The sequence below is a fragment of the Cupressus sempervirens genome, chromosome 5 (genome assembly GCF_028749045.1).
Source record: "Cupressus sempervirens isolate cs-2001-9-10 chromosome 5, ASM2874904v1, whole genome shotgun sequence".
In the NCBI taxonomy this organism is placed as follows: domain Eukaryota; kingdom Viridiplantae; phylum Streptophyta; class Pinopsida; order Cupressales; family Cupressaceae; genus Cupressus; species Cupressus sempervirens.
The window spans coordinates 644,053,472-644,075,562 of record NC_143122.1 but is presented as its reverse complement, the minus strand read 5'-3'; the positions used below and the strand labels follow the sequence as shown (position 1 = coordinate 644,075,562).

The following is a 22,091-nucleotide window of genomic DNA, read 5'->3' as shown; positions in this document are numbered from 1 at the left end:
TGACATCCAGTCAAATAATCATAAAAGACATCTCAAAAACTGTCTTTATTTTGCATCCTAACTTGGCCAACTAAACAATCCACAAAGAAAAATAATCATGAAAATAAATATCACAAGACTATAAATAGAATATTAGAAAAGACATAGTTTTCAGTCACATGATTTAATTCCACCAATTTTCCTTGTTTAGTTTAGGTCATAAGGATGTGTTTAGACATAAAGTAAGAATATATATATATATATATATATATAGAATAAGTAATAAGTATTTAAATATCCAATCTTTTTGTGCATATAAAATATTATACAATATTATCATTTTATTAATTTAAATAATCTTAAATCATAAATGATTTAATTAATAACATATATGTATATTATTATATTTAAATATTGATATTAATCTCAATTTCTAAAATATTAATATGAATTTTATTTAAGTCTATTATTATTATTTATTTTTCCTTTAATTCATAATGCAACTAGAGATTAAATTATAAATTTAATTTAATTATTTATAATTTCTCTCATAAAGTCAAATAGTTATTAACTAAATGATTATAAAGTGAACTCTACCATAACTTCTCTTAAAATATAATAAAATTATAAATATTTAGTTATTAACTTCTCTCTTGCATTAATTAATATTAAATTATTGATATGCAACTAAGAGTTTAATTAGACTTAAAGAATCATTAATATTACTAACATCCACTTTAACTAAATGAATAATATTTATTTAAATTTTTAAAAATTAATAAACAATTTTAAAATTTTACTTTCAATTAAATAATTTATTTTAAAATTTTTTTAAATAAATAAATCTAAAAAATAAATTATATTAAGTAAAAATACACATGCAATTAATATTTTTGCATGTCTTTGATTTCTCAAATCATGCAACCATACTATACTTAGCTTTCTATTTTTAGCATATTTATTTTCACATGCATGCAACCTTACTATACTTAGCTTTCTATTTTTATCATAACTGTTTTCACATGCATGTAACCTTCATATACTTAGCTTTCTATTTTTAGCTTTTTTTTTATTTTCACATGCATGTAACCTTAGTATACTTAGTTTTCTATTTTTAGCATATTTGTTTTCACATGCATGTAACCATACTATACTTAGCTTTTATTTTCTGTATATTTGTTTTCGCATGCATGCATAAATTTAGTTACAACATGTTTTTCTCTCAATTAATTTTTTTTCTTTTTTCAATAAATTTTAAAATTAAATTATTTTAGATATAAGAATAATATTTATCTATATTTAGAAAATTCATGGTAATCACAAGATCTTAATGACAAATTTAAAGTTGAAAACCTAATTGTTCAATTTATTATTTTCTTCCAATTTTAAATAATCAAATTTTTTGTGATATTAGAAAGGGGTTTATAAAAATAATTCACAATAATTTTCTACAGTTTTTCTCTATAATTTTTCTTAGTCAAGTTTTCTTGATTAATAAGTTTTCCTTTTTCAAAATCTACAACATAATCTTTTATTCAAAAATCAATATAGAAAATTAATAAGCATCATGCAAACACCCAAGAAGACACGAAGTAGACAAATCTTTTAATAAAATTCTACAATGGGTTTTCAAACCCTACCTCAAAACCATAACTAAAATTTGAAATAATCTATGAATGCATGCAAATCCAAACCAACAATTCTTTTGGTCCAATTCTAAATTTTGCTTCCCAAAGCCTATGTGTCTAGAAATGAGCTCTAATTTCCTTAATAAAGATTTTTTTCTCCTAAATCAAGGTTTTGATCATGCAATCATGCAAAAACCCTTTGTCTTTAATTACTTATTTTAATTTTCATGCACACACTTTATACAATTTAATCAAAATAAACTTTATTAAATTAAAGCTTTCTTTCTCTTATTAAATCATGCAATGTTTTTAATATAATATTTATTAATTTAACTAATAATATTATTTAGAATTTATTAAAAATAAAACTCTTAAATAAATTATTATTAAATTAAATAAATATAAATATGCCTAAATTATAACTTTAATCAAATCTTTTAAATTTAATTCTTTCATGCATATTTAAAGAACTTTTTAATTAAAATATTATTTTATATTTTCTTTTCATCCAATTTATTAATTAGTGCAAGCACTAATTAAAGCATAGTTTATTATTTAGATTTATTAAAATAATCAAAGCTCATTGTTTAAATGCAACTCTAATTTTATTATTATTAAATAAATAATTATAATAAAGCAATATTAAATCTTTAATATTTTTATATTTTAATTATCTCTTTTTGTCCAACTTTTTAAATTAAATCTTTTAAACTAGAGTACATATTTAATTAATTAATAATAAGTAATAATTAATTAAATATCATCATATTATAATTTCTCTTTAACCAATTTTTTAAATTAAGACTTTTAAATTAAAGCATATATTTAATTAGTTTTTCTAATTAATTAAATATTCTCATACTTTAATATCTTCTTTTTAATCAAATAATATTTAATAATTCTCAATATTATATGATTAATTGAAATATTATAATTAAATTATTTACCAAATAAATCACATAGTGAAATCCCCACAACAGCAACATTACCAAAATAGACCAAAACTCAAAATCAAACAATACAAGCAAAGCTAAACTCACGGGTTTAAAAAAAAAGTAAAAAGACGGTTATGAGTTCTCCTTGCAAGACAAGTATTTAGGTTATGGCTGGCATCGGACCTGAACATTATCTCCCCATTCTTACCATTGAGTTATTGTGATAGGGCATGCTCATCTTGGCAATTCATGAAAGTCGATGTCCAGTACGTGCAATCCTGCATAAAAGACGAGCATGTTCATATGCATATATATATATCTAAACTAAACGGGCAATAGTGGGGAGTGGTACATCATGTAGATCTCGACTAGTAGGTGACTATGACTCCCTCCCTTAACCACATCAAACATGGCAAATAGAAAGATAAAACACACACACACACACACACACACACACATGCAAGTATGGGGTAAGTACCATAATAATTATAAGTCAAACATCAAATGCTCATATAAAATAATGCATTGTGATGAATATGAAGTAATCATCATTAAAGAATCATCTAACATTGCTATGAAAGAAATCATATTTATTAACTACGAATCATTAAAGCATCATTAATGTGCCAGTAATCATAATCATCAATCAACATGTGAAATATAATCAATTAAGTAATTATTTATTGATATACATGTAATCCATGTCATGAAATAATTTTATATAATTATAAATCCAATACCCTTGAAACTAACACATGCATGAAATAGGCATAAAAGAGTTTGGTAAATATTAAATAAAAAACAAATTATAGGTGGGAACTACACAAAAACCACCAATTCTGCTTAGGCCCACAAGCAGAGGCTTACATTGAAATGTTATGACATCAAAGATTGGACCTAATTCAGAGATAGGTCAAGATCATGCTCTCTTTGCATGGATCTTGCCATTATTTTCTCTCTAGTGAAACACTACTTTTGTGGATCTATCATGCCTCTTGTTGTGAATTCTTCCTTTGCTTCCATACTTGATTAGATTTATAGACGATTGACACCTATATTTTCAATCGACAACTTGTTCATGTGCAATTGAGTCATGTTGCTAGGGTCGCTCATATAGACTCATGTGTTAGCTACATCCTTGAATGGTAGATGTTTTGCCTATATTCGCTATCTATCCTGCTTTGGGGGAGCTATGCAAATTATTGTCTATTGTAGCTTTGATTTGATTGACATATGTTTTTCCTTTGTTTGTCATCTGTTCATTGTTCAAGTAGTGTTGTTGGGGACACTCATGCAGATTAATCTTGATCTTCATCTTGGTTTCAGAGAATATTCTCTATTTAGCATTTTGACGGTTATGATTTGATAGATATCCATAACATTTTACATGTCATAGAAGAATTTCTCTATGTAGATTTTAAAAGGGGTTTTGTAGATTTTCCCTCTTATCTCATTTCTTTCAATTTTCATCTATATTCCTTAGTTAGAATTAAGGGGGGTTGTTGATGTTATTAATTCTAACTTAACGTTCTAAGTGGTGAGCTCCAGTTTGATTGGTATACCACAGTCTCCAGTCTTCTTTGCATTTTTTAACTCAAAGACAACTAGGTTATTTTTATCATAATTGCTCCTTCAAACAGTTGAGTGCTAGTTTCAGATTCATAAGTTCATGTATTGATTTGTTATATAAGTCGTGCAATATTGTAATATTTTTTAATGGAGAATACAATGTAATCAATAACTTTTTTTAATTCTTGGTAGTTGTTTATTTCTTCATTATTTTTTCCCTGTGTGTTTGTTTCAATTCCTAATTAGATCTATAGAGAAAATTTTACAAATGTCACTCGCCAATCATAGTTAAGTGTAAATAGCTAATTTGGCCATGTAAATGAAAGCAGTAAAGGTCTTGAACACATCACCATTGGTCTAGGGTGGTCAAATGATATGCACACATTGTTTTCAGACTATAAAAGTCCCAAGTTATACTAGGAGTTTTCTTTATTTGTTCTTTTCCCACTAGTGCCTACACCCAAACGAAAAGTAACAAGTTGCAATTTTTTTTTAGAATATCAACAAAAGAAATTTATCAAGGCCTAGGCCTATTATTTATTTAAAAAATAATAAAATAATATTAAAAATATCACACAATTTGAATAGTTGGGAACCAATATTACAAAACATACAATTAAGCATATTCAACACACAAATATATTGAGCTAGTGAAAGTATTTTTTTCTAAAGAATGGTTACACTGTGTGTGTGTGTTTTTACTTTTACATGTGAGTGAGTTTAAGTGTTTACTTTGTGTGTTTGAAGTATATATTTTTTGAATCATCATTATATTTGGCATGTTCGAATATACTCCATGCATTTTTTATAAAGCACATTTATTTAATTTGTGGTTAGACTATGACATGCATCCACTTTTTATTTGTATGATTATTTGCATTTACTTTGTGGTGTGTATGATGTAAAAGTCAATTATGCAATTTTATGGACAAGAATATAATTGAAGTTATAACTAATTTAGCTAGTAACCACACAATATAGAAATACTTTCATTATGGTGACAATAGTTGTCAATATCTTTCAAGCAACCACTAAATATTGATAGAGTACAAATGTGGACCTTGAATTAATATTTGAATAAGACTTATACAATTGATATAGTCAAAATTGTATCTAATAAATCACATTACTATTCTTCTTGTAAAAAGTGCTCTAAATTTCATCACAATGCTTCTATCAATTATCATTCTCTAGTGATAAACATTGCCTTAGTGACTTGGATGACAATGTTCTCTTATGTGTTTAGGAACGCCAAGGCACACGAAATCTTTATTGTTGAGATAATTAATTACAATTATGTTACTCTTTTTTAATTAATGTTTGCGTGGTTATTTTTAAAATGACACAAGTTATATTCGTTTATTTAGTCATAAGATATGAATTTAATTGAAAGCATTTTCGCATATAATTATCTATTGATATTTATTCTAAATTTAAAATAAAAAATTTAAAAGTATTAATAATATCTATATAAATAAAATTTAATATGAAGAAATATCTATAGTCGATAAAATGTTTGTATTATTAAATACAATTATATAATAATTTTATATAATTTTTTATGTAGATTTTGAATAATAGATTATAAAAGATAATGTAAAATGGTAATACTAAAAAAATTTATACATTAAATGTCAAATAACACTTATAAAGTCAAACCTAAAAAGGGATACATTTACATGGATTGTAGAAATCAGATAGCCTTTATATTTGCATTATTTAATGTAAACAATTTCGAAAAAAATAAAGTCCAATACATTTTATTACATTAATATTAATATAAAAACCCTGAAAGAAACTTTTTTCCCTCTCTTAGGTAAAACCATGCCAAAAACAGTTGAAACCAAACTTCCAACTTTTGTCTTTTCCAAAACTTAGACTATATAGTCTAAACAAACTTCTTAAGGGAACTTATAAAATTAACAGCCTAAGTGTCATATTTTTTCACTAGATATTTCCGAATTGTGTGATTTGAATTGAAAATCAAACATTAAGAATTCTAATTTATGATATCGTTATCAAGATGAGTTTCTTATTAACCAAACTTGTCAAATGGGAAGTGAAAATAGTTAATAATTGGGAGGTGAGTAGAGGTACTGAGGAGTACGTCTAGGCGTCGTAGAAACGCTGGAGAAGAAGCAACGAGACGAGACCGCCAGGTCATCTTCTTCTGACTTGCCCTCCTGCCACGTCATTCCATCTTGCTGCCCATTCAGCACAGCCCTGCAACCTGGCCATCTACGTGAACTGGACAAACAGGACAAATTGCGCCTTTCGCTGATCTTCTCAAGGCGGTTGTTTAGATATTCCTTGACAGCGTGGACCCCTTGATTGACCGTCTCCGGTGGCGGCATAACTAGCGGGTTCCCCTCCAAATTTAGCTGTTCCAAATCCTCCAAACAACCGACAGAATTAGGGAGGGCTTTAATTTGATTGTAACTCACGTCTAACTCGACGAGAGAAACCAGGGCGCCAATGGATTCTGGAAGTGCGGTTAGATAGTTGAAATTGTAACTGGCGTTGAGGATTTCGAGATTGATCAGATTTTCCAAGTCCATGGGAAGGCAGAGGAGCTTGTTCATGTGTAAGTCTAGAATGCGCAGAGACGACATATGAGAGATGGAAGCGGGGAGGAATGAGAGCTTGTTTGAGCGCAGTGAGAGCTTTCGGAGCTGCACGAGTTCGAATCCCAGGGACTCCGGAAGCCGCTTTAGCTCGTTGAAATCCGCAATCAGCTCTTCCAGAGTGCTGAAGAGAAAATATAACATACGCGTTAACTCTGATATTATCAATCTAAAATATGTACTTGTATTCTGAAAGAGAAAGTATTATTAGATGGAGCTAAATAACAAGAGTAAATCTATTTTAGTACAAATAAGACCGAGTACTTCTAGTAATAATATCAAACCAAATATCGTATTTCCAGAAACAAATTTAACTCGGGGATAACATCTACAGGTTAAGCTGTACTAATGAACTGAAGATCTTAGGAGCCGTTGGCATTAGGAAATGTTACACTTGTTTTATATTCGCAATTTGTTAGATGTTAGATTTGTTAATTTGAAATTGGGCGTAACTGCAAATTATTACCAATTCAGATTCAATTTCAATTGTAGGAAACAAACTGACCCAAAAGAATGTAGTGAAAAACAAATAAGAATTATATTGTTTTGAAGTCAACGTTCATATTATAAGCCTATTCTACATCGGACGGCTTAAACATATAAAACAATTACTGTGTTGGAATAATTCTTTGAAGAGGGTACATCATTTTATGCTTAAAACACTGTCTAGATGTGAAAATCGAAATAGCTCGAATACTAGCGTTATTTGTAAATTTAGTAATCAAGCACTCTTTTCTCATTAAATTAACAAACAATTCACCGATTATATTTTAAGCTCAAAGTCTGAAGAATACAAAATATTCTTTGCTGATCCTCTGAGTGGGCTCGATGTTAATTTCTGATAAGTATTCTTTCTGACAAACAAGTGAAGTTAAAAAATGACATAATCAATTGAATTCTTGTCCCAGAAACTCATCAACATAATATTAAAAATTAAAGAATATCCATTTTACCTTCTACCCTGGAATTTAATAAACTAAATATTGAACCTAAATTTCATTGACACGGCATGATCCATCTCTATGCAGAGTAACATAGAAACGAAAAATCTGTACGCATTCAGCCGTGAAACCTGACTTAGTACAGACTATTTGATAAATTGCTCAATCCCTCATATCAACAGTAACATCATTATCTTATATATAAAGAATGAAATGTAAAACGAATTGGATTAGTAAGCGGTTATATCAGATTCCTAAATTTACAGAGATAATTTGGAAGGAGTAAACATTAGATAGAGTAAGCTGCTTTTAAATTAAACTAAATAGTCTATATTTCGAAGTGAAGGGGAGAATTAATTAACTGATATCTACCTGCAATCTTGAATGCTTTCAGGAAACTCTGCAATTGAGTTTCCAGAAACATTGAGGACTTTAAGTTTCGTCAGCCGGCCCATGAAGCGAGGCAGCGATGTGAGCTGGTTTGAACGGATGTCCAGAATTCTCAGATTCATTAGGCTTGTGACAGACTCGGGCAGATTCTGTAACACATTTTCAACAGAATCAAAATTTATTCAAATTTAAGCAAGCTGAAACCAATATTCTTTAAGAATCTTCCTTTCTATAAGTTCCGCCAAGAGATCCAAAACAGAATTATTGCCTTAAATTTAAGTCAGAAACGCGAATCCATTTTCTCTACTCCTAGAGTTTATTATTTTACCCGCATGTTGTTATTAGAGAGGTCAAGCTTAGAAACGGTGCACAGTTTCTGTGCAGAGTCCGGTACGTTGAACAGAATAAGCCCTCTGAGGTCCTGCAGAAGCTCGTTAAAGTTAAGCTTAAGGCTACCGTTTTCCGAAAGCACTTCCGCCTGAGCTGGTGTGATGGCAGGATTCTTCGGTTCATCAACAATCTCTGTAGCAGATTTCTTCACCGTATTATCAAACATCTGGTAGAATTCTTCTAGTTGAATTATAGATTTATACGCTTCTTTCTCCTTTTCCGCAATTCTCCTCGCTTCCGCTTCCATAGCAGCCTGCCGGATTCAAACTTAACCTCAAAGGTAAGAATTTTCGCTGTAAAGCCAAACATTTGGTACAGTTTTTCAAATTTAATCTCAAATATCAGATTTTTCACTGTATATTTTTATACATATAATAGTTCTTCAAGCTTAACATCAAATTTAAAATATCTTCGTATCAACTGTAAAACTGTGATATAAACCGCTATGATAACATTTTCTGTGATTATTTTTGCCAAAAGACAATATTCAATGATTTTCCGCAGGAGGTTAAAGAAATTATGTTGACCTTTGCAGACTGGCAGAGATCAGAATCCATATCTGGCGGATTAGGAAGAGCAGAAATTATTTCGATCTTCCATGAAAGTTCTGATTCGATCCTGGCCAATGCCTTATGCGACTCCTCCACTACGGATGGATCTGGTCGTCTTCCAAGCGCGTTTCCGAGCGTCGTATCTTCGTTGGCCGCCATTGTCGCAAAATTCAGAGTTTTCTCCAATCTTAACCTGAAGCACGGCAAATCGATAATTTAAACAACAATTTGCTCCTTAAATTTAATAAGATTAGGTGAGTTTGTAAGGGCGTAGTCCAAACGTCAAATAGTACGTACCGGAGGCGGTGTTTCCCCGGGGCAGCTGCTATGATCCTCACGCTTTCATTGTAGAAAATGCAGGCCTGCAATGTGACAGGCCTCGGATATTCTTCGCAAGTCTAGAATTTTCGTGGAGGACTCTAATCATGAATACTTGTAGCCAGCTAACAATATAAATATGATCCAAAAATCAGATCCTTCGATGTGAAGGATGCACTTATAAATTAGGGTTTTATATTTTTCAACGAAAGGTGAATAGTTTGATCGGGTCTCATATCTGTTGCGTCCACGATAATACACAAAATTGTGGAAGGACGTTAAATAGGTAAAGTTGACTTATTATTTTTATTTTTTATTTTTTCTTGCATGTGATGCTTTAACTAAGATAGGGATAAATTGTAGGAAAAGAGTCTTAATCATTCTAATTTAATTATACAATGATTGTCATGTTTTAGTATTATTCATGAATTTAAGAAATAGTAGTTTAACAATTGTAGTTTTTAATAGGAAAGATTTAATTATATATATTTTTAATGATTATTATTATTTAGATGATAGATTATAAAGTGCAATTCAAATTATTAATGTAAAAATTAAACACAATTCAAATCGCAAATAACTATATTAATAATTATATATAAAGAAAAATAATACATTTAATTATATTTTTTATAAGTATAAAAATATATTTACTAAGTCATATTAAGAAAATAATTTATAATGTAGTGAGATTTATGAGGATAGAGTAATACATAGTTTATTTATTTTTAATATCATATACCTCAATAATGATATACTTCATGTAAGTACATCATTGTTGACCAAGAAGTAAAATAATTACTTTGAACTCTTAATTGACCTACAATACACACTATATTTTTAAAATAAATTTACTTTTTATAAATTTGATAAATGTAAAATTAACTCTCACACTCATTATCTCATCTTGACTAAATCGTTGCCACTCATTTTGAAGAAGATAATTTTAAAATATTTGTTAAATATTTTAATTAAAACATTATATTTTGACCATTTTATTTATTTTTATTATCATTTATTATCATTTTGACTATATTTAAAAGACCAAATAATTCTTACTATCCTTCAACTTTTTTTCCAATATGATTTTTTGATATTTTCACACCATTAAATAAAGATATAGTTACGTGGTTACATCACTAATGATTAAAATTGAATACAATAACTTTGAACTCTTACCCTTAAATACAAAATGATATTCTTGCATCATATTTACACTGAAAAAATTAATAGATACAAAATTAGCTCACACAACCATCAATCTCCTTTAATTGAAACCTATTCAGCCACGTTGGAAAAGTAATTATAAACTATAAAACTTTTCTTATTAAACCATTTATAAAATATTATTACGTAGTACAATTTGCAGCGTATTATTTAATGAGCACATAGAAATATTCATCTTATATTATTCTAAAAAGTACAATTTACAATTTAGTATTAAAGTACAAATTTATTAAGCTAGAATGTGATATATAGTGATTTACATTTTCATATAAATATGATAAAAGGAAGTTCTATTGTAGTTGTTTGGAAAATATTGTTTGTTTGAAATAATCTAATTTTGTTTTTAAAACTTTATAAATAATTAGGAAAATCTAATTTATTAATAGTTAAGAATGTTTAAATTTATATTTAATCATAATATTGCTTAAATTAAAGGCCTGTTATGATTTCAATTTTAATTCAAATATTTTTACTGACAATTTTCCATCTATTTTAATCAATATGAAAATAACAATATACAAACTAATTATATTTTAACAATAATGTGTATCATACTTTTACAATGTGCATGCAATTTTAACGTGTCTATATAAAGGTTACCAATATTTAAATTAAGATGATGTTTTGGGAAGCAAGACATTTATTGTGGAGTATTCAAGTCAACAGAGAAGAATGAGGTCATACCGACGAAAAGTTTATAAATCTGCAAAAAACGATAAAAAAGCATATGACTCAATTGTCAAACTAACATTTATTTGAATCATATATTAAGATTGTTGTGAAAGTTGTATTATGAAAATAGGGTCGAACGCCGCGGAGGCCAACTGTAAATCCTTCCATTGACGTAGTTGGTGCATGAAAAGCGCCTGTGGAAATGTGCATTGGAATTTGTGCATTGGAATTTGTTCTTGGAATTTTATCGTGCAAAATATGCTAGCAAAGAAAATTGACTCTAGGTTATATCCTACAACTATATTTGATGAGTAAATCAATATAAAAAAATACTATTTTTTAAAAAAAAATTATTAGAAATATATGGATTTGGATTTTTATTAACGAGCATTTTGTTTTATTTATTTGAATTTTTTTTTTAAAAGATATGTTAACTTTTTAATAGTTGTTATCATGTCATTATATTTCTTGGTTTTGTTATCATTATAATTATGTCTCTTTTAATTTAAATAAATTTTTATGTGCAAATAAATTGTATTAAAATTAGTAGTCGTGTTAGTGTAAATACATATTTACTATTTACACTTTCTTAAGTTTACTTAGGTTAATGCATTATTTTGTGAGGCACTTAGGAGTTCATGCACCTTTTTGAGTTGTTATGTTAACAACACAGAAGTACACAACTCTAATTTAGCATATGGTGTCTACAATACTGAAGTTTGTATCATTTACTAAATTGTCATGTAGACAACACAGTTATCCGCACTCCCTTTTTAGTACATGTTGTCTACAACACTGATTTGCGTGCTACAACATTGTAGGCTTATCCTCTCATCATCACACTTACTTCCGTGCTTAATGGAGGATAACCCATATCTGGTGGACATGTGTCTGGTTGTATGACTTATCATGTAGTTGATTCTTAGGCATTCTAGATGCATCTCAGAGGCCTTTATATATAGACACTCGTAGTGTACTTTAATGCATATTGAATTGAATACATTGTTATTTTGATCATACTCCTTTTGGTCTACAGTTGTGCTTGTGTTTGAGTTCTTAGTTATTGGGTGAATTTTTCCCTAAAAAAAATTCTTACATGGTATCAAAGCTTGGAGATTTTCTCTTCACATAGCTTTTCGAGACCATCTTGTTGCTTCAGAACCTCAAACTGAATCTAGAGTACCGCAATTATTGGGAGCATCTAGAGCCAAAACGGACTTCACCATTGTGTCTAGAATGCTGATTCGGTTCAAATCAACTGTAAATTCAGCTACCCTAAGCCAAAGTTGATCATGAGGCAAATTTTTTTTGCAAATCGGCACCCGAAGGCCCCGATTTGCAATTTGGGTATGGTCATTTTGTAGATTTAATTAATTTATTTTCCAAATTTGCAATTTTATTTTCTACAATTTTTTGCAATTTTTGTCTGTATTATTTCAAAAAAAAAAATTGCTGTCAGATCTTGGCCCCGTGCAAGAGAATATTCTTCACAATCAATGGGCTTCAAAACAAATCCGACGTGTAGCATCATAATCCGGCATTTAACCAGCAACATCTTAGTCACAAATTCAACCAATCCTCTAAACCCATCAAGCAAATCCAACCAGCAGCCCACTTTACACCTTCTGGCAACAATTTCTGGCGAAGGCCTTCACAGCCTAGCAACAAGTTAACTTCACTGCGCATGGGTTTCTTTTTATTCATGTGAGAAGTCTACTATCCCATGAATGTGGGATTTTACATGTGAGTCTGTTTGAATCAAAGTTCAACGAACACAGATAAAACTTCGGCCACCATCACCACTCTGACACGTAGTGCTCTAGCATTCGTCTCCACTGGAAATCGTACACACATCATTTTGCAGCACAATCAGCCCATCATACTTTCCAATTTAGTGTCCATGAGGCCAAAGACCCTGCCAACAGTGAGACATGTGACAGAAAACAAGCCTGCCACCTCATCATCCTCCGTGCTCTACTGCATAGTCACCCATAGGCTAGCTGTCATGCCACGTGGCAATATAGTCAGCAAACTAGCTCATCTGCCCACATCAAATTTGACACAGCAGACTATACGTGAAATTAGCATACATGTCTTCCTTTTCTATACATTCTATACAGTATGATCATACTTTTCTGTATGCTAACATCATCATCATGATGTCATCACAGGACTTGGAGTTGTTGACGTTATCATTTCACAAGGTTAAATTTGATGACCGTTTGATCGTCATTTCCAAGGATTTTATAACTGATACAATGGTCGTTTGATTGTCAAATTTAAGCATGCAATTTTCCTTCCAGACCCCTCTTCAAATTGCTTTTTGATTTGGCAGCCTGACTTTGCGAGGCCATAACTTGGTCATCTGGACTCCAAATCAGATGCAATTTTTTTTGAAATTGGGTAGAATTTCCTAACCTTTCTAGTGGTGGTGTTCTTTTCTAATTTTGGTACAAGAATTTTTTAGAAATTACATCTTTTGGTAACTATACCTATTTAATCCTACATTTTGCAACTTCAAATGCTCCGTATGGGCTCATCTAGACACAAAAACAAGTTCCTTTTTTTTTAAAGTGCATTAGTTTTCATCTACTTTCTAGATTTTCAATTAGATACTAAGGTTGTGTGGACAAAAATCTCACTTTTAGAATTAGGGCTTTTTTTGCATTGTAGTGCTTTGATTACTTTTCAAAATTGTTGTACATTTGAGGTACAATGCTAAGTGGCAGATTTGGGCCTCAAAAGGTAGTTGTAAAAAGTGAAATCAAAATTCCAATTTGTACATTTTGACAAGTGGCCCATTGTACACACACTACATGTAAGTGCCAAAAGCATCTTTTTTGGAGGGGTCTTTTGATTGAGTGAAAAGGGGGGGTGTATACCATGTTCTTGTGTCTCTCTTGTGTGCTCTTTTCATTTTCTACATCATGGGTTCACCTAAATGTCGACTTCTAACTTCGCGTAATTATTCCACATGGAAAGATATTGCATGGAGTAGATTAATGGAAAAAGGTTACAGTCTTTATGTTGATGGTACAATACCCAAACCCACTAATGTTAAAGAACTCATTGATTGGCAAAAACAAGATCAAGAGGCTTTAGGAATTATAAGGAGTTGTGTACATAGAGATCTCTTCTTCCACATTTCCAGTTTCAAGGAATCCAAACCTGCTTGGGACAAACTCGAATCATTGTATGGAAAGGTGGATGAGGAAAAGGGATTTTAGATTGAGGATGATCTACTTCTCTTGGATCCAAAGAACTTTGACACAATTCAAGATTAGATCAACAAAGCCAATGGGTATGGGCACTACTTAAAGATTGTGGAAATTCCATGAAGGATGACAATTTGATTCATCACATCCTAAAGAGGCTACCTTTAGAGTATACCTCCTTTGTTTCAAGTTATAATACTCACAGGTTGACGATGAGAAGTGCTTACTAGAAGCCTACATTTGATGCATTTGCAGAGATGTTGATTGTTGAACAATCTCACTTGATAGATTTGCGACTTCTCATGACATCAAAGACCAAAGCATTTTATTTTTCGCATGCTTTTGTGCATGCAAAAGTGAGCTACAAAGTAGATCAATAATAATATACATAAGAAATTTGAAACAAAAATAATAAAATTAATATACAAAATATATTATTAATTTAATTAAACTAACCAAATCTATTTATAAATGCTAAAAAAATCTACAAAAGTTTAAACATTATAAATCTCTTGTTGGTCATCCAATGATAGGCCCATATGGAAACTTTTTAGTGAATGAACAAAAATTATAAACCATTTAATTTTTTCCCACCAACTAAGCCATTTCATCTATGTGATCTCCATATTCAAATTTTTTAAATGAACGTAGCTTTGGTCCAATGGATCTTCACTAGGCCTCCTCTGGTGGACAAACTATTTCCATCCACAGACTTCCAAATTATCTCATTGCTTGTTTGTTAGGATATACCCAAAATTTTGTTGTTTTAAAACACTCTTATAGCTCAACAAAATATATGCATACCACCATCTATTATAATGGTTATGGATAGCCATAAATTAGTTTATATCTTTCCATAGTCACTTAAATTAAAAAGATAACATGGTATGATGATAGTAAATGACTCCCTATATTTGTTTCTATCTATTATTCATTGTGTCATGTATTACATGATGATAGTGTTCATATTTTTTATGAGTTCTTAGCTGATGATTTAGACTTCTACTCATACATATTAACATAAATAACCACATTCATTGTTCCTTAAATGATTTATGTTGGTTACCTTTACTATTTAAAATGATGTTGTTTAAGATTATAGTTCCCTTATTTTATTTTGGATTAATGTAAAAAAAGGTTTTGAGGGGACCAAAAACCCCATACAAAACTAGCTAAAAATGGACATTAAGTTCAAAGCATTAATAGGTTTTACAAGGACTAGAAACCTCAGTGATAATACATTACAAGGAATTTCAAAATCCCCTAAGGGAAAAAACTAAAGTACTGTTGGAAGAACACAAAGACCAACAAACACTTTTCGTCCCCTATACCTTGACCACTTTTGGTATCTTCAAGCCTTATACCAGATAGTTCCCCAATCAAGTTCTTTTCAATCTCAGTGCTTAGATTATCACCTAGACCTTCAATTTTCTAGTCCAAACTTGGTACATTTTCCATCAGATTGTTTAGATGACTAACATGGGGGCTTCACATCTCTTCCTCCTTTATCTCATCAAACTCCTAATCCTTTCTCGTACTAGGCCCCAAAATGTTTCCCTTCACAATAACCTCTTTAGCTTCACTAGGGTTAACATCTTGAGACCCTTTCCTTTTCCTCTTCTCATATCTAGGGGTCTCAATAGTGTCAACCTTATTTTTAGAAACCTTCAAGCTTGTCATAGATTTATTCATGGATTTCCCCTTGGCTACTAGACTAACCATCATTATTATAACTACACCCACCACTCTTAGTTAACTCTTCCTCCTGACCACCCACATTGCCCTTTTCTCCTTCCACCTCAACCTCCAAATCATTCTTTGAATCAATCTCCATGTCCCAAGTATTGGCTTTCTTCTTACTCGTACCAAAATCCTTCTTCCTCTTTTTCTCTAGAGTCATCACCTCTTCATCCTTATCTTCAAAGTCATTCTTAGACTCTATCTCCATACCCTGAGCCTCCACTTTATTTTTTCCTTTAGGACCCACCTTACCTTTTTTCACATCACTCTTCTCTAGTGAACCCTTAAGAATTTTCCACTTATTCTTTATAGAAGACACTAACACCCACAGAGCCCTATTCCTATTATATTCTACGAATAACAATATTAAACCTATATGGAAAACATGCCTACTATTATTTATATAGTGATCCCTAAGACCTTTCACGAGAGAATTTTTAAATTAATAGGGGAAATAGATCATGTCCTTGTGTCAGAAATGATCTAGGAAGACAAAATGATAATTATGTACTATTTTAGATCGGCCATCCAAAATGAAATATTTCCTCATGTAGGACAAAACATCCTGCCATATTTCCTTAATATGGTCCAAATCCATAAAGTCCCCCACTTTAACCAACTTCTTCTCCTCCTCCAAAGTTTTAGGAAACTTTATCTGATTTTCATTAGAAATATTAGTTTCCTTATTGAATTTATTCTCCATAATAGGGAGACTGTATCAATAGTAACAAAAATGCCATAAAGGTACACGTTCACCCCAGACCAATTTCTTAAAAAATCCTATGTAACATGCAACTTAAAACCATGAAGTTTCTCGTGGTAACTAGTGACCTTACCTTTCTTAAGTTGTTCCCAAAATTATGTTTTCTCCTTTCAGTAATTACAATTTGAGGGCTCCTCCTTCCTTGGCTCATTCCCCATCATTAAAGATTGAATCACAATAATCTTGCATAGAGAAGTGAAAGGATTGAAGAGAAAAATAAAAGATAAAATATTTTGAAACCAAAATAAGCCTTCACCAACACCTAGAATATGTGTCACATTAGTATGGTAATAATGAAAAGGTACACCCTCAAATTCTAATAAATCCCATCAATATTACCAATGCTCCCACAATGTAAATGGAAATAATTTAAAAAGCCTCCCAACAATAACATTAGTCACATCAAAATTAGTTAAATATTTAAGCTTCATTTGGGTCCTTAAGTCACCCTCCCACATAATCTTCTTACCTATATCAATGACCACATTAGCAATCCAATCTACTACCTTGTAGGTTTCTCAGTAGCTATGTGAAATATGAACTCTTTCAAAAAAAAAATTAGGAGTCCCTTAATTTCCAAGATAATTGATTCAATTGTCCAAGTGAGAGAATTTTTATTATTTAAAATATTAATTATATTTTGAGAGTCCCCTTCGAGCCAGAGGTTCTGATATCCAACTTCCACTACCATTCTAACCACATAGAACAAACCAGTTGCCTCAACAATGTTACTAGAGAAGATACCAATAGGAACAAAAATAGCACCCAAAACTCTACCATAATAGTCCCTTAAAACTCCACCACATCCATCCCTACCATGATTACCTTTTTCAAATCCATCAAAATTTTCTTTTATCCATCCATTTGGAGGAGATAACAAGATCACTTCATCTTTTTTTGAAGAGATTATCAGTGTCTTCAATATCACTATTGCAAAGAATGCACCTATTGACAAAATGAAAGCCTCTATTGTTGAAGTTCTCAATAGTTAGAATTTTATTCTAAAGATAAATCCAAAATAAAATTTCAATCTTAGGAACAATTCCTTCATCCAAACATTCACCCATTAGGCGAGGTTGGGGGGAGGAGTGGTTTCTATTAGCCACTTTAGCCTTAAAGCCTATTGCCACTTTATGTTTCCCACTAGGGTGGATACCCCAAACAAGAGTATCTTCACAATTCAAATTAATATAGACAAAATTGATGGAATTTTGAATAATCTAAAAGTCTTTGTTTATATCCACAAGATTAACCCATCTCCTATCTTTCCAATAATTAGCTACACATACTCCAAATCTTTGTTTATATGTCAATGGCATCTCTATCATTAAAAGAAATCTCAAAAGGATAGAAGCCAACAATCGTACCAAAAATTTACTCTTCTTCCATCTCCCAACTTCTACCAACTCCCCAAAGAAACAATTTCCTTGACCCCTTGAACAACATTCCAAATGCAGGAAGCGTTAGCAATTGAAGGGGAATTAATGAAATCCTAGATAGCAAGGGTAGTAAATAGATATTTATGTTTCCAAATGCTACTCCATTCCTTAGTATCCTCAAAAACTCTCCATCCCTACTTTGCAAGAAGAGCTTTATCCATGAGTTTAATAGATCTTATACCAAGGCCACCTAAATTTTTTGGATTATAAATAGTCCCAAGCAACTAGAGAAATTATTTTCTCTTCCTTAGTCCTAGACTATAGAAAGTTTATTTGTATTTTTTCAATAGCATCAACATATTTAACTAGGATTTTGAAGAGACTAAGAGCATAAGTAGGTAAGATTTGAAGGCAAGAATTTAGAAGAGTAATTTTACCAGCTTGACTAATAAAGTTTCCTTTACATCCAACCAAGTTTAGATTGAACTTATCCATGAGTGATGCTCACAAGGATTAAGGAGGCTTTAGACCAAGGGGAAGACCAATATAAGTTCCAAGAAATGAGACTATGGAACAACCCATGATACTAGTGATCTTCTCTTGTCTATAAATAGGGGTACTAATGAAAAACTAGAGATTTTCTCTCAATTTACCTTCTGACTAGAGGCATTAGAATAAAGATTAAGGGCCTTTTTAAATCTCCTAGCATCTCTTAAAAAATAAATACCCATAAATATTGTATCATAAACAAATTGTTCATGGAAAAAGGACAAGGGATTGGAGGAAGGAATTATACCATGAATAGACCCATCATTCAAGAGTCCCTCAATATATCTACAAAAACACTCAGCCATCATAGTAATAAAAATAAGCAACATTGGATCCCCCTTCCTCAACCCCCTTGTAGGTTTAAAAAAGAGGGAGGAAGTCCCATTAATAAGGAAAGCCAAAGAAGCAATAGTAACTAGTTGGGAGTGAATACACCTATCTCCAAATCCAATGGCCTAAGAACTTTGAAAAGAAATCTCAATTCCACCCGATCATAATCCTTAGACACATTCACCTTTATTAAAAAACCTTTGGAATTTGAGGTCATCACAGAATGGGCATTCCCATGAACCACAATAAAAGAATCCAAAATATGTTGGCTAGGGAAAAATCCATTCTATTGTTTAGAAATAAGGTTAGGGAGTACCTTAAGGATCCTCAAAGTGAGGACTTCAGAAATGATCTTATTGATTGAGTTACAAAGACTAATCAATCTAAAAGAATCAAGAGAAATTATGCTTGTCATTTTTGGAATGAGATAGAGGAAAGTAGAATTTCTATCTTTTCATTTTCCTTGCCCCAAAAAACTCTTTGACAATATTGCATACATCTTTACTAATAAATTCCCAAATATTCTAGACAAAAATCATTGGAATGCCATTTGGCCCTAGGGATTTACCCCCCTCAAAATTAAAAAATAATCTTCTTTCCTAATTTGATGAAATTGCTACCAACATTTTGTTCTACTCTTCTAAAATTAGAGAAGGATTAGAATCCAAAAATATCATCATGGATTTCCTAAGAGATAACTAGATCAGAAGAGAGTAAGGAAGAGAAGAAGGTTACCATTTCCTTAGTGATTTTCTCCTTGTTTGAAATATATTTGGCATCAATATTCAACCTAGAAACTCTATCTACAACCCTATGCTTCATAGATTTTAAATGGAAATATTTAGTGTTTCTATCTCCCTCCTTCAGCCAGATAACCCTTGACCTTTGTAGATCCAAAATACCTCTTCCCTGGCCACAACATTATGATACCTAATCAAATTAGAATTTTCTTCCTTAACAACATCAGCCATATACCCTTTAACTTGGATTTCTTTTATGTCTACTAGTTCCCCTTTCAAAGATGTCTTAGTCTAAAAGATATCCCCAAAAGAAGCCCTATTCCAAACTTTCACCATATATTTGACATATCTCAATTTCTTAGCCACTCTAAAGAGAGTTAATGTTTTTATATTTATATTCCACCACCCTTCAAAGTCTTGCAATGCACTCAAGTGTTGAATCCACATATTTTCAAATCTAAAAAGGAAATTCCTTCTCCTAGTATAGGAATCTGCTACAAAAACTAAAGGAATGATCAAAAGCCACCTTGGGAATGAAGGAAAAAGTACAAGATTTTTTTTTGAATCCAATCATGAGAGACAAGAACTCTATCAAGATGAGTTTGGATATAGATATCCCCAACTCTCTTATTACTCCAAGTAAAGTTAATTCCTTAAAGATCCATTTCCACCAATACTTCATTGTTAATCAAATTCATGAGATCAAGTCTACCTTCCAATTGACTTGGATTAGCTCAAATTTTTCCATGATCATAAAGAGGAGCATTAATATTCCCAAGCAATCTCTAGCTACTTGCAACTAAATTTTTCTTTAAATTTAATAAATACTCCCGAAACTTCTTTATGGTATTCTTATTGTTTGGGGCATAGATATTAACTAGGATCCAACTTACATCTAACTTAGAGTGATGAAGCTTGGAAACTTTAAAAGAACTTATTAGAATTAATAATTTATCTATTCATCAATGATTAGTGCCAAAGAATAATCATACCACTAGATGCCCCTTTTGAAATACTAGTACCTGCACTAGAATTTTTTAAAGGCCTAATTCTTCTTCATTGTTTCCTTATCCATCTTTGTTTCCTAAAGAACTATAATATCTAGCTTATGGTCACAGACCAGATTTCTAACCACATCAGCTTTATAGTAGCTATTAAGCCCCCTTATATTCTACATTATGATTTTCATTTCTTCTTTGGTATAAATTCTAGAAAGTATCCTATGTTCAATTAGCTATATCCTACAAACTTTCTTGTTCTCTCTTGTTTTTGTGGCATTTCCTTCCAATTTTCCCTGGAGAACCAATATCCACTTTTACTAGATAGGGGATACTAGATCAATTTTCTTTCTTCTTGTTGACACTTGAAATGAAGAGGTCAAAGAGGATGCCCCTTCCTTGTCTATCTTCTTTATATTTCTAAATTTTTGCCTCATTTCTTCCATCACAACTAAGGTTCCTTTCTTTATTTCTAGGTTATCTTAAGATTTCTCAACTCTCACATATTCTTCTAGAAAGGTTGAGTTCACAAAGTCAATCTAGGAGGAATTGGAGCCAAAAATTCCACATTTTTTGCCTCAAGAAAGGGATTTGACTTCAAATGGTTACCTTCTTCTAGAGAATATTCCACTCTATTCACCAAGATTCCTGATTGATCTTCATTATCATTCTCTTTGATTTATCCTTCATTAATACCTTCCACCTAAATTGAAAAATATCTTAAGTTAGGGGACTTAGCTTGGACATGTAGACTATTTAGATTCTAACTATTTCTAGATTTTGAGTCTTTCAATACCTCCTCAACCCTAGAGTCTTCCTTTCTAGTGTTCCCATCAAGGGAAGGAAGAAGAATAACCCTGTCCCCAACTTCATCATTATTCTCATTCTAAGCTACCAACTTGTCTCTAGGATTGGCTTGATTTTATACATCTATCTTAGTAGCTCCCATTGAGGATCCTTCGTGAATCCTTCTAGCCCTTTTCTTACATGACCTTTAGTTTCCATACCATTTTCTATTCCACTTGGGATTTCTTCTTTTCTAGAGCCTCCTTTTTACTTGCCTTTGACTTCTTCAAACATTTCTTAGCTTAGTTCTCTACCTTATTGTAGTAAAAGAAAGCATTAGGGAGATCTTCAAACTCCACATCTTGAG

General features: G+C 31.2%; 1 protein-coding gene across 1 annotated transcript; it reads right to left on the bottom strand.

Annotated features, from left to right (window-relative positions):
• Positions 1-6,087: 6,087 nt before the first annotated feature.
• Positions 6,088-9,579, bottom strand: LOC149557553 (uncharacterized). Its single transcript, XM_089832185.1, has 5 exons — positions 9,305-9,579; positions 8,984-9,200; positions 8,395-8,709; positions 8,049-8,215; positions 6,088-6,859 (listed from the first exon to the last, which is right to left on the bottom strand). The coding sequence occupies exons 2-5, from the start codon at positions 9,164-9,166 to the stop codon at positions 6,181-6,183; spliced, it is 1,344 nt and encodes a 447-aa protein (XP_089688311.1). The 5' UTR covers positions 9,167-9,200; positions 9,305-9,579; the 3' UTR covers positions 6,088-6,180.
• Positions 9,580-22,091: the final 12,512 nt, after the last annotated feature.

What these genes read in the sequence shown, in the direction of transcription:
- LOC149557553 (XM_089832185.1), bottom strand. Translation starts at nt 9,166, where the DNA reads ATGGCGGCCAACGAAGATACGACGCTCGGAAACGCGCTTGGAAGACGA. An exon ending in ATCTCTGCCAGTCTGCAAAG is followed by an intron (nt 8,710 to 8,983) that starts GTCAACATAATT and finishes TGAATCCGGCAG; the next exon opens with GCTGCTATGGAAGCGGAAGC. An exon ending in TCTCTAATAACAACATGCGG is followed by an intron (nt 8,216 to 8,394) that starts GTAAAATAATAA and finishes AATGTGTTACAG; the next exon opens with AATCTGCCCGAGTCTGTCAC.